The sequence below is a fragment of the Miniopterus schreibersii genome (genome assembly GCF_964146895.1).
Source record: "Miniopterus schreibersii genome assembly, chromosome: 2".
Lineage (NCBI taxonomy): Eukaryota > Metazoa > Chordata > Mammalia > Chiroptera > Miniopteridae > Miniopterus > Miniopterus schreibersii.
This window is the reverse complement of record NC_138102.1, coordinates 165,486,191-165,499,771: the sequence shown is the minus strand read 5'-3', so window position 1 is coordinate 165,499,771 and position 13,581 is coordinate 165,486,191. Positions and strand designations below refer to the sequence as shown.

Sequence of the window (13,581 nt, the reverse complement as noted above, 5' to 3'; positions counted from 1 at the left end):
ACCAAATTTAGAGAGTTTTTAAAAGTATCCAGAAAAAAAAATACATGACACATGGGGAGCTAACATAGGAACTACAAATGACTTTTAATAAGAAAATAATGGAGACAGAAATAGAATGACATGTTTAAAGAGCCAAAAGGTGAAAAAAAATCTATCAACTTAAAATTTTATATAGTGAAAATTATCTTTTAAATATGAATGTGAAATAAAGACATCCTTATACAGACAAAAGCTGAGAGACTTCATCTCCATCAAACTGCACTACAGTACAAGAAATGCTATAAAAAGTTAGAGTCTAAAGAAATTATATATGATCTGCAAGAAGGAATAAAAAAGTGCCAGAAAGGACAAATATCTAGGCAATTTAACAAGAGACATATATTTTAGTACCTTCATTACATATATATATTCACAATTTTTAAACGTAAAAAAACCCTACAATGTGTAACATGTAGAAATAAAATATAAGGCAATATAAAAGATGGGAGAGGGACAAATGAAAGCATGCTGTTCTAAATTTCTTATACAGTCATAAAATAAATAATATTATTTGAAGATAGACTGTGATCATTAAAGATGCAAATTGTAATGTCAAGATGAACAATTATATTTAACATAAAGAGGAACGGCTAGAAAGACAATCTAGGAATTTAAATGAAATATTAAAAAGACACCCAATTTACCCCAAAGAAGTCAGAAAACAAGGCATAGAGAAACAATTGACAAATGGGAATGAATGAATGAAAAGAACTTCCCTCAATCATTATTATTGAACTCTGAATGGCTTTGGAAATTAGCTTTTGCTACAGACTTGATAATGGTTTTCATGAATTCAACTAAAACTACAAGGCAAAATAAAGCTATGTGTGAAGCATATACTGCAGTTAAATCATTTGGATGCAACTAACATTGTTTGAATCACAAATAATATCAATCTGCTTTATACACTTTCCAGGCTGTCAAAAGTTAAAACAAGAAACAAGATTTCCATTCTGACTCGAATTTGGAACATTTATTTTTTCTCAACTCAAACTACAGTTCCAATAGTGGTTTGTGGATTTTGATGTAAGTGAAAAGGAAATTTCCTTATTTCAAATCCATGTAACTGTGCAACTGAGGTGCTTCCACCTAACCTTCAATTGGAAGTGATTAATCTGAAATGTAATGGCATGCTAAAGGGGAAATAACAAGAGAACTTATAGAATTCTAATTGCATAAATGCTTTCTAAGCCATAAATATGCTCAAGAAAAATCATGTGCTCATGGATTGATATATTTGATAGTACCTATCGGGGTGAAAAGATACTTCCCAAAATAAAATACATAAACTCTAGTTACAGATCAGCATTAACAGATAAACATTTACAATCAGTTTTGATGATAGAAAACACTATTTGAAGTGCTATTCTTCCCCCCCCCCAGAAAAGAGTTCCATTCCTCTTATCATTAGACTTGTATTACAATTACTATTACACCTTACATTTTTGTCAATAAAGAAATATGGATATTTCCTTTCTCTCGTTATATAAGTATCTACTCAATGTCCCCAATTTTACCTCTCTGCACAAAGCCTAAACTATTACCAGGCCCCTTCTCAAAAAGAAATTGTCCATCCTTAGTCTAAAGCAGTGTTTGCCACAGTTGCTACTGTGTATTTTGCTTTCGAACTACATACATTATAATTCAAACTATTATTATTTCAGTGAGTCACTTGGAGAAGAGATAGAAAAGGACGTTGAGAGCTGCTTCAGTCCTGATGTTAAATATTTGAAGCTAACATTGAGCACATATAATATGTAACAAGCACTCCAGTATTTGAGCACTTTGCATATATTTGCTCACTTAATACTCACAAGAATCTTAGGAGGTAGGTACTATTATTCTCCACCATCATTTTACAGAAGCCGAGAGTGAGCTGCCAGCTAGCATATTGATAAGTGAAACCGAGGCTTCTAGGATTTAAACCAGCAATGGGACATCGGAACCAATGTTTGCAACATTAGTCCAGGGGTCAAAGGCAGATAGGTAATTGTTGGGGCGGGGAGGCCGCAGGTGATCCAAGAGGAGCTGGTGTGGACATGAGCTCTCTTGGGGAGGACAGGACTATACCGGGTGACAAAAACTACCGAGGTCCCCGGAGGCTTTCAAACACCCATTATTCCCACCTTTCCAGGAACAGGACTCCTTCCCACCCCAGCCCCTCCAATAGATTCTGGTTCAGAGGGTTCTGATGAGCGTGTGAAAAAGTCTGAGCTTTTGGAGAAGCGAAGGACAGCTGGCAGCACGGGGAGAATCTGGGAAATTCTGGTCCCTCCGTATATAGACACACGCTATATTTATACATATGTATCTGTCGATTGGTAACATAACACACACCCACACATTAAGCCCCTATGCAGTATTAGCAGGATTTAGAATCTGAACATAATTATAATGTTCTCAGTCTTCTGAAGTGGATACTCAAGAGCGTTTAGAGAGACCATAAATAATAAAAATAACAGCGATAAGACCACCTGGCCTTGGCTAGAACCCCCAGCCCCGGCCGACTTGACTCCCCCTCAGTCGTTCCTCCGGTCCCTCATCGCTCCCCGGGCCGGGTCGCATCCTCCCGGGGCCGCCGGCGCGGTCAGAGCCGGGCCCAGGGCGGGCTGTTACCCTCGGGAGCACGTCCCGTCGACTCCGCGGTCGAGTCACCCATTTCGGTTGGTAGCGACCGCTATTGCTTTAAATGGACAGAGTATTTCGAAACGGGGAGGAAGGGGGGGTCAGGAAAAGGAACTCAACTGCCTTTGATAACTGCCCGGCAGCCTGCCCTTCCCCAGAAGGCGAGCGCCGCGGGGGAAGCGCCCGCAGCGCCGTTGCCCGGCGGGCGCGCGGCGCCGCCCCCTTTCCGGGCGCCCACCTTCCAGGGAATCCCCCCCCGCCGCCCAGCGCCGCGACGCGGCCGCCCGGCTTTGTCTGCGGCGTCGCGCTCCGGCGCTCGCTCGCCCCACGTTTCCCGGTGTGCAGCCTGTAACCCGATCTCCCATTTCCTGGTGGATTCTCTTAAAGAGGCAGCGGTACAGGAGCAGAACAAAGGCTATTGTTTTATTTCCTCCTCTGGATTCCGCGTCCTTACCGGAATGCCCCTTCCGAGGGCATTCTCATTGCGTCTGCGCTTGGGGGTGGGGGACCTTGTGCGTTTCAAGGTATCAAAGAGACAGAGCCGGGGAAGGTCGGAGGCGTTTAATAAACCTGTTTTGTGGTTTCCTGGGCCCCAGTGTAACGTTTTTTAACCGTGTCTTCCTTGAGCGAGGCAATTGTTGGGCTCAGCCTAGAAAGCCCGGCTCCCGGGCGGGCAGAGGGGCGCGGCAGGGAGGGCGGGTGCCCGCGCCCCGGCCGCGCTGCGGTGGGTGGGCTGTGCCGCCCGCCTCGCCCGCCGCCGGGCCCGCGCGGCCCCGCTCTCCGGGTTTCCTCCGCCCGCGCCCCCGCCGGCGCCCCTCCCCCCGACCGGCTTTTATTTCCCCGATGCCGGGCTGTAACCCGAGCTTTTATTTCCTGGTGGCTCCTTTAAGAGACAGAGCTCAGTGCTGGGAATTCGCGTCAGTTTCTGCACTGAAACTCTCAAGATCAATGAGCAGAGAGCTTTCTCAGTTCTGCCTTTCAGTTTCTCTCTTCCAGGAAGGAAAACATTCGAGAGAGCGAGCGAGCGAGCGAGGAGAGCGGCGGGAGGGCGGGGGGCGGGGGCGCCGGCCGCGGGTGGGAGGAGAGAGCGGGAGGCCGGCCGGCTGCGCCCCGGGTCGCCGCGCCGCGCCGCGCGACCTGCAGACCCCGCCGCCGCGCTCCGGCCCGGCTCCCACGCCCCCGCCGCCCGGCGCACCCAACTCCGCCGGCCGCCCCGCCCGCCCCGCGCGCTCGCAGACCCCCGGGGCGGCTGCCGGGAGAGATGCTGGAAGAAACTTCTTAAATGACCGCGTCCGGCTGGCTGTGGAGCGTTTCTGGGTTGGGGAGAGGAAAGGAAAGTGGAAAAAAACTGAGAACTTCCTGATCTCTCTCGCTGTGAGACATGTCTGAGACTCCTGCTCAGTGTAGCATTAAGGTAAAGATCTTCTCCCCCTCCCTCTCCGTGACCGAAAACCTTGAGTTGCACCGGCCGGGGCAGGCTTGCTGGGCGCTTCAGAGGGGGCTGTTGCAGTCGCTCTGTTCGCAGTAAATTATTTGGGGCGCCCGGGAAGGAGATGCAGCTTGCGGCGGCTGCTGTACCCTTTAATGTAACCTTGCTGCTCTCCCCCGCGGAGCCCCCTGTCGGCTCCATCGCCCCCACCCCACCCCCTTTCTTTTTGACAATGAAATGCCGGTCACAATTGGTCAGGAGGAGCCCGAGTGGTCTCTAGAACCGTAAAACACCCCGGTAATTAGTTCGCTTTAAAAAAAAAAAAAAACCAACAACAAAAAAACAACATACACAAGAACCTGCTCCTACTCCTACTCCCAACATGTGACTGAAATGTAACTTTTGTTCCCGAGGGTGGTCTCCTTAGAAAAAAAAAGTTCTCCAGCCCCTCTTGGGGGATGGAATCATTTCTTTTTTTTAAGGACTCCCTGGGTCTGATCTGACAGGGTGTACCCCCTCTCCTCGGATGGTGATTGCAAGCGCTGGTCGGAGAGACAGTCCTGGTGTCAGCTTTTCCTGGGCATTGCACAATGAACGTCTTTCTTTCTTTCTGTTTAACCAAGGTGAATAAAGTTGCTGAATGGTTCTTTTGCTCCGATGCATATGAAAGTTGAGCAAGCTCAAAGTAGAAAACTCCTGCGATGCAGGGAGAGAGGGAATTATCTAAGTGACCCAGGCAAAATGACCTTCCCTGTTTGACAGTGCAGAGAGGATATCTAAGAGTAGAAGTCTCCCAGCTTTCTGGCTGTTCTGCAGTGTTGAAAATGCAGGATAGTGGATATTTGCAAACACTGTCCTTGGCTTCCAAGTAGTGGTGTGTGTGCGTGTGTGCGCGTATCTATCTTAACTACCTATCTATCTAGGCTGGTGGTGCTGTGGTTTGTTGCTTCTCAGAAGTTGTAAAGTTTGCCACCGTGAGGAGGCAGAATGATCTGTCCATCACCCCCAATTATTTTTCCCATGGCTGCATTTCTTGCGCACTTTATTTATTTCACTGTTCCATCAGTACCCAGGTGGAAAAAAAGCCTTCTGCTTCTGTGAGAGGCTGAAGCTGCTGAAGTCTGTTTGGTTTTGGTTTGGCCCATTTAGCGTGTGTTCATTGAGCGGACACTGCAGAAACAATGAACAAATAGCCTGTTTTCTTCATCTGTGGGGAATTAGAAGAACCTTTCCTGCTTGAACACTGCTTTTACATTAGCATCTGTGTAGAGGAAACACAGTATTTTATCATATTGGCTTTACTAGGTTTTCATACTTATTCTCAGATTTTAGTGTTTCTTACCAGGAAAGATTTTCATGGGTTTGAAATAGGGCTAATGTGAACTGAAAAGGTGGGTTGGGTTTCTTTGTTTTTGCCTCACAAAAATGCCCAGTGGAACTTTTGGGCTTCTGTGTTTGTATATATCTGGGGTGTGTGTGTGTGTGTGTGTGTGTGTGTGTGTGTGTGTGTAGCAATACTTCTGTAGGTAGAGGAGGTGTCAGAGTAAAGGACTTAGGGTACATTGATACTTCAAAACCGGTTTATTTGCTGTATAAGTCAGACTCTTCAACAAGTTCAGGAAAATCCTATGGTACAAATAATCTAATTTATTCTACACTTCATAACACAAACAGAGGTAACTAAATAATAGGGTATTAAACCCCGTAAATTGTATTTAGTTTGCCAGTAAATCTGACATCAGGAAAACCTGGGCCACCGATGGGCAGTAATTTTAGGGTGAAACAACAACAACAAAAATCCGTTCTGTGACTTTTCTTGATACCTCTTCTAAAGAGACTATTATCCCTACTGTTCTGATGGGCTCATGTTTGTGCGCTGCAGGCAGAAGTGCTACCAGGTGGCTTGTTTCACTGTATTTTAGTGGGGAAAGAGTGCAGCAGCCCTTTTCCATAGCCACACATACAGAACCAATCCCAAACCCACACAAAACACTTTCTTAACCGTGACATAAAAATTGTAGCCATAGTTTGCCTATCATTTCTTTTCTCATTGCTTACCCTCAGAGTTCTTTTTAGGTGCCTCTTTTCATGACTGCGTACTTCTAAGTAATTAAAATAAATTTAATATTCTTCACTAGTAATAGAAGTACCTCTTGTGTTTTGGATTGTTCTTTATGAAACAAGCACACAGACTTATTGACTTGCTTAGACTGTGTATCTGTTTTGTTGCACATTATGTAAAGTGCATTTTTTCTGAGGAGTTTGTTTAATTCTCAGTGTTCCAATAATAAGCGCTGGAGATCAAGGAGTGGGATTATTCCAGGTCATCTGAAAATGTTCTGGTGATGTGTGCAGTGTTTCATTTAGTCCTTGGGATGTGGCACAGTGCATAATAAAAATGTTTGCTGGTAACCCGCAAGCCAGTACTGGCGTTGCTTCTAGAGTCCAGTAAACAATAAACTTTTCTGTGGAGTGGAGAGTGGATGTCAGAAGCTTTCAAGGATGAGCTGATAAATCAGATGTGCAGGAGACATGTGACACGGAGGCTCTCTGTACGTGGAGAGATTTCCCTCACTTTACTCCTGAAACTTTCCTCACTTGCTCTGGTTCCTTATAAGCAGCTGGTCAGCAGGCAGGCAGTTCTTCAGCAGCTGGGATGATGGAGCACAGAGGAGCCTGGCCGGACAGACACAGAGGGAAGGACTTTGCTTACTTCTGAGCGGTGTCTGTCCTAATAGGAAAGAGGAGCGTACCATTTAGGTGGACTTTCCAAGGCGAAAGTTTCTGAGTCAATCAGTGACACCTTTGTAAGCACTGCTTATGTGGTGCTGGTTGCCAATGAATTTCTGATACTGGCTTTTGTATTCCTTTTGTGCTTTCTAAGCATCTTCCTATCACCTCGGGAGGTTAATATCAGACCTGAGTTTTACAGTAGAAGACAGTTGACCAGCTCAAGGTCACCTAAACTACCACGGAGCCCCACTATTTCTCTGCATTGGGCTGCCCATATGTGTAGTGGCACTCACTTCAAGAGAGTTTAAGTGCTTCCATTTCTGACCATTTGGGGTTGTTTAAATGTAAGGACAGGGACAACTAACTACATAAAACATCCAATTATTCCCCCCCCCCCCCATCTGAGGATTGAGCGGCTGAGTGTGCTGGTCACAGGAGGAAGGAAGAGGCTGTCTTTTCCATCATCAGCCTTCACCTTCAAGTCACCTGTTCAGTTTTAAGTTCAGCCAAGTTGCAGCGGAAAGTGGTTATGGCCCAGTAGACACAGTCCTCCGTACGGCTTGGCACGGCTCTTTAGTCGGGGAGGGCTATCCAGAAAACAAAACCTAATCATATAACTTTCCTGGTCTCTCCTTCCCTGCCATCTGTACTGGTTGGCTTTCTTAGCAGACGAATTCTCTTTTCATTTTGCTGCTAACTGGGAGACTCTCTGGGTTTCCCCTGTTGGACTCTGAGCTCCTTCAGTTTAGTGGCGATTAACTTTGTGTCCTAGTACCTATCTTGGCACCTGGCACAGAAATGTTTCTCAGTAATGTTTGCTGATTTGAAGAAAGGCATGGGACGAGGTCATTGCCCTTTCCTCTGTCTGTCCCTGTGCACCTCAGGGTGATTTAACACCTTCATCTGCTAGTTTGCACGAAATATTTAATTGGGTGCCTACAGTACCCAAAAATTATCATCAGTAGAACTTTGGTATAATAGTAATGTTTAATTATTTTGATAAAATTTTAAAAAACTGCTTTTGTGTCTGAACAGACAAAATAAAAAAGGAATTGAATCAATGATACAGCAAAGGGAGTTAAAGAATGACTAGAAGGTTCAGCTTAGCAGGCTTCTGTGTTTTCCCCAGTTTCTTGTCAATCGAATCAGGGAACTGTTAGACTTTCAGAGCTGAAAGACCTTAGAGATCACCTGGGCCAACGTCCTATTTTTATAGAGAGGAGGTCCAGCGAGCTAAATAGTTTGCTTCAGCTGATTGGTGACAGAGCCAGGTTTAGAGCCACACAGGCCTCCTGGTTCTCAGCCCTATAAAAGGCCAAGGAAACTCGATACAATAGGTCGCACTCTCTCTGGCACTTCCTAACTTGGTCCATTTTAATCACAAGCCAGCTGGTATGAGGGCATGGAGTTATGAGCCAAGGAAGATGGTGTGTGGGGGGGACATTGGGCCGAGAGGGTATATTGTTAGATGTGAGAAGAGGAAAGAGGAGTAGAGTAGGGGCTGAGGGAAGAGGGGCGTGATGGACTTGTATTTACACCATTTGCAGCAATAATTTTTTTTTTTTTTATTATGGTACAAAACACGTATTAAATTTACCATCTTAACCATTTTTAAGTGTACAGTTCCCTGGTGTTAAGTATATTCACTTTGTTGTGCAACAGATCTCTAGAACTTTTTCATCTTGCAACATTGAAATTCTACAACCAACAAACATTAATTTCTCCTCCTCCCAGCCGTTGGTAACCACCTTTTTTCTTTTCTGTTTCTGTGATTTTGACTACTTTAGATACCTCATCTGAGTGGAATCAGACATTATTTTTATTTCACTTAGTATAATATCCTTGAGGCTCATCAATGTTATAGCATGCGACAGGGTTTCTTTTTTTTTAAGTCTGCACAATATTCAAATTTTACGGAGATGCTACAGTTTCTTTGTCCATTCACCTGCTCACGGACATTGGTTTACTTCTGTCTCATGGCTGTCGTAAATGAAGCTGTGGTGGGCGAGAGGGTGCAAATCTCTTCGAGATCCTGTTTTGAGGTCTTTGGATATATACCCAAAGGTGGGATGGGCGGGATACAACAATACTTTTCTACAGCGTGTGAGGGACTGGTACTTCTGCTTTTAGCTGAAGGCACTGGGCCTGTTATCAGGACTTTTTCTGAGGAATCCTTGAGTGGACCTGAGGCTCTTTTATCCAGGGGCAGCGAAACTTGCACCTCAGTGTGTATGTGGTGAGCTTCCTGTTTCAAACAGTATCAGCTAAACCATGGCAGCTGGTTCTAGGGAAGTAGCTTACCTCCTTAGCATAGGCAAGTCAAGGGTAAAAAATACCGCAAATGAGGGCGCCAGGGAAGGTGGAAATGAACCCACGTTCTGTAAATCTGAGTTGAGCTGCATTTACACCGAGGAAGGTTGGGGGCAAGGGGGCAACGGGTTGTTGGGACTAACTTGAAGAGCAGTTGCATTTTATTACTGATTTTCCAAAGTTGCCCTTTGGTATGGATCTCCCAGCTGAGTGAATGGGTGTCAAATGAAGCCCCCTAGGGTGTGGGGTATACAAATGACATATTTTTCTCTGTGAATGCTACTTTGGAAAGAACACTGGAGTTTGTTTTCTGGCAAAGTCCTTCACTGCTGTATTTGTTGTTAGATGTGTGTAAGAATCAAATCTCTGTGTGTATTTGTTGAATAGAATGAGTGTGAGAGCACTCGGGGGTTCCCACGCCCAAAGGGGCCCAGCTTAAAGAATGTTCACTGCCAAACCTAGTATTTAGGGAAGAAAACACTAGACTAAATTAGTGAGAAGTTAAATTTATAGCCTGTTACCAAACAAACACAGTTTTATTGATTTTTGAACATACAGGAACCGAACTAATAAAATGTTGGCTACTGGGGCATCTCAGGGTGAACCTCATCTATTGGTTAGAAACGAGTGCTACTATGTGTTTCAAACTGTTCCTTCAGTGTCAAAATATTACCACAAATATATTGTTTGCTTGATAACCCTGTCTTCTTAGATTGTGAAAATATACAGTTCAGCCTAGTCTTTGTCTAAATGATGTGGAGTTTTCGGAGTATGGGCAGGGAAGGGGGCCTGACTAAGGAAGGCATTAGCCTGTGTTTGTTAGGTGTGGACTTCCAGATGAGCTTAATGGCTCTCTCAGTCCGCAACAATAGGGCCAGAATCTTTATCATGTGACTGCAGTTCCCAAGCATTTTCCATGACACTGGCCTCAACTACAGCCATTTTAATGAAGAAAATCAAGAAACTAAGAGTGATGGGGCAATGGTGTGGCTTTACATAAGCTAAGCTGAGAGGCAGGAATAGAGCTGGAGGGAGATGTTTCCTGAAGTCCTGACTTTTGTTCCCTCTCTGGTCTCCTCGAAAGGTGTGTTGTTCTACCCATTGCTGTCATGGTAGGGAAAGCCAGGTGGTCACACTGTGCCACCTACCTTGGAACGATTGTTCTGATCTTCCATTTTTATACCAATCTCATGTTCTCTAGTCATATTTTGTCTTTCGATGGCTTCATTTTGGACCCTTCATGTTTTTTTCAGAAACGTTTCTTTTTCCTCTCTGACTCGCTCTTTTTCCCCCCAGTGCCTGATTACTCCTTCCTTAAGTGGGTGACAGGCTGAGGCTATTTCTTCTCATTGCATCCAACCTCAGACCTAGACACCTTACCTCTATCACTCCCTGGTCAGTCTCTTCTCCTTCCACAACTTTTTTTTTCCCCTTCAAAAGTCTGTAAACCATCCGTGAACACAAAATTATTGTTGTTTTTTCTTGTTTTGTTTTGAATCCTCACCTGAGGATATTTCTTCCATTGCTTTTCAGAGAGAGTGGAAGGGAAAGAGAGAGAGGGGCACCTCAGTTGGTTGCCTTCCGAAGTCACCCCTACTGGGGCTGGGTATTGAGCCTGCAACCAAGGCATATGCCCTTGGCCGGAATTGAACCCGGGACCCTTCAGCCTGTAGGCCGATGTTCTAACCACTGAGCAAAACTGACTAGGGCAGGTTCTTTTGTATTTTTTTTTAACTATCTTTCATGTACATCTTTAAAACTGATTTCTAGGAATCTATTTGAAGTCTTTTCAGTAGTTCTCTGATTGTCCCCCGCTACCAAAGGGATAATCTTTTTTCTTTTCCTTTCACCTGATAGTGTGACCATACTGGCCTTGTTTCAATTTACTTGAATGAAGAGATAATTTTGGCTTTTACTTCATAGATCTCTGGATTTGAACATGTGCAATGAAGCATGTTTTCAGAGCAGATATGGAGAAGGAAGCAGAGAGAGATGTGTTGCGGAGGTAATAAGAGTGAATTGAGAGGCATAACCCAAATTTCTCATGGAACAGATGAGGAAACTGAGTCCCGTGGCTTTTATTTTATTATTTATTTATTTATTTATTTATTTATTTATTTATTTAATTGACTTTGTGAGGTGACATTGGTTTGAAAAACCATGCAAGTGTACAACTCAACAAAACATCATCTGCACACTGCATTGTGCACCCATCCCCCCTCTTCCCCCATTTGCCCACCTTATGGCTTTTAAATAGCATATTGTTCATTGTGGTTGAGCCAGAGTCAGAATCAGGTATTCTGTCCTTGGACCATGTCCCTCTAACAGTGTGGCCGAGGAAAATTGATAAAAAGCGGTGAGCTTCAACGTGAGCACACAGAGAGAGAGTTAAAACCCTCTCTATGGCACCACACAATGACTAGTGATATATATGATCATAATTATGACTTCCCCGTTAAGGACAAACTTTAAATTATGAGATTTAGGAAACAAGGAAATAATGTCATGCATTTTGGAGAGCTCTCCAGCAAAAATTGTTGGCATAAAATAAGGTTAAGTTTCAGAAGGCTACACTTCAGTTATCTGGACCAAAGACCTATGAAAAATACTTTGCTCCCCAGTGAAGTTGGGAAGGAGCTATCCAGTAGATCTGTAAGCTCGCCAGACCTTGTTCTCGGGTGTTTTCCCTCGTGTGTGGGAGTCAGACATACGGAAAACGATCTCATTTCCTGAATGACCTGAAAAGGATGCATTGCCCTGCTGGAGCGAGCACTGTGCGTGAGCATACTCAGTGATGTAAGTAAGTGTTGCCACAGTGTAGTGCCAATCACATCTGCTTCAGATTTTGATTCGTATTTTATTCTGTTTGATGTTGTGCTTTAGTTTTTGTCTAAAGTCGGTTTCCCTTAAGGGGATTTTAAGTTGCTGAGAAGAGGTGTGTCCGATCATTGCCGTACTGCGAGTGTTTCTAGAGGAAGAATGCAGACACTGGAGTAGACAGAACTGAGTGCGAATTCTGGTTCTTGAACTTGAACTTGTTCATCTTTATCTCGAACCTCGTCACTCATCTGAAGTGGTAATAAAAAGACCTATCTCTTAGGGCTATTGTGGTTTGTAAATTCTCTAGTCCAGTGTCTTATAACGTTTTAAAAAAAGCTAGTTCTTCTTCTTTATAATCCTCCACATCGTATGGATCTAGAAGGGCCTAGAGATTTCTAGTCCTTGGTCTACATTATACAGTTGAGAATACAGAGGGCAGAGATGTTAACGGTCTTGTTCAAGTTCACATGGCTGGTTCATGGCCCTCCCTGAACTAAAATCTAGGCCTCTCAAGTTGGCTGACTCCCAGCAAGTGCGCCTGTCACTATCCCATTGAGTTTCTCACAGGGTTGGGGTCACTCAGTCACTGCTCAGAAAAGCTCTTATTCTAACTTTAATTGAATACTTGCCTCAACAGCAGGAGAGACGAGCCAACTGCAATTACAGGATAATAAATGTCTTTTGCATCTTACAGTAAAGTTTTGAGAGAATAGCTAGTATGATTCTGAATAAGTTTCCAGAGATGAAAGGAAAGAAAAAAAACCCTAAGCCTGGAAGTACTGTACAGTGACTCTAACTAGCGTTATTACTCAGCACTCAACTATTCGAACCTATTCAGGGATCTGCTTGCTCGTACAGTTGCTTATTATTTTCGACTGGGGCGAGTCCTGAAAGGGAGCATCCATTCTTCAGTCTGCTTTTGTTTAACAGGCGGTCCCATGTCTGTCTGACCACAGAACAGACACTGTTTGCTGTAGGGCGGTGAATTTCCAGTTTCAGGAGCAGGGAATAGATGGCTCTTAGTGGAAGTTTATACAGAAGAGTTGGAAAAAAACAAATTTGTTACTTTGGGGCATGCAGGAACCTTGGTTTTTAGTAGATGTTAAGGGACTAAAGTATCTGTTTTGAAGTATCTCTTTTGCTGGAGATTTAAAATGCATTCCTGAATTTTCCTTTGTATATACATGTTAAATGAGAAGGTGAAATACCAGAAAATGACCCTTTTGGAGGGCTTGTGGAGAGAATGTTAGCTGCCTCTTCCATGGACCCCATGAGAGCAGGTGTGGCGGGAAGAAGGAGCCTGTGAGGGTTAGAGAGACACTGTTCCTCTGCACTCCTTCTGGAAAGCACGAGTGAAAGTTTGTGATTTCTTCTTGGCAGCTGCCTTGTACCCTCTCCAGTGGGACATGACGGACCATGTAACTCTGTCTTTCTGAAGACTTACCTGTAGAATGAGGTCAGTAATCCTGCTTCACTCACATCCCCTATATGTGAGGAAGCAGAAACCAAAGATGAGATACTGACTGTAAAGTATGTCCTGGCAGAAATGAGCTACAGATAGAAATCTGCCATGTAATTAAAAAAATCCAATCCCAAAGAGCAGTTTGTTTGTCTCTGAAGTTGCC

At 44.2% G+C, this 13,581-nt stretch overlaps 1 protein-coding gene across 5 annotated transcripts in view; it reads left to right on the top strand.

The window, feature by feature from the left end:
- The window catches only part of ETV6 (ETS variant transcription factor 6), a 343,221-nt gene that overhangs the window by 123,004 nt on the left and 206,636 nt on the right, over positions 1–13,581 (top strand). Inside the window, exon 1 of one of the 5 annotated variants that reach the window (XM_081124903.1) lies at positions 3,770–4,078. The exons of 1 other annotated variant lie outside the window; for it this stretch is intronic. In XM_081124903.1, coding sequence (XP_080981029.1) covers positions 4,046–4,078 — 33 coding nt within the window. In that variant the 5' untranslated portion in view covers positions 3,770–4,045. Of the gene's footprint in view, positions 1–3,769; positions 4,079–13,581 lie in introns of those variants that run through there. 3 more of the 5 variants (XM_081124902.1, XM_081124905.1, XM_081124904.1) reach the window with 3 other exon arrangements.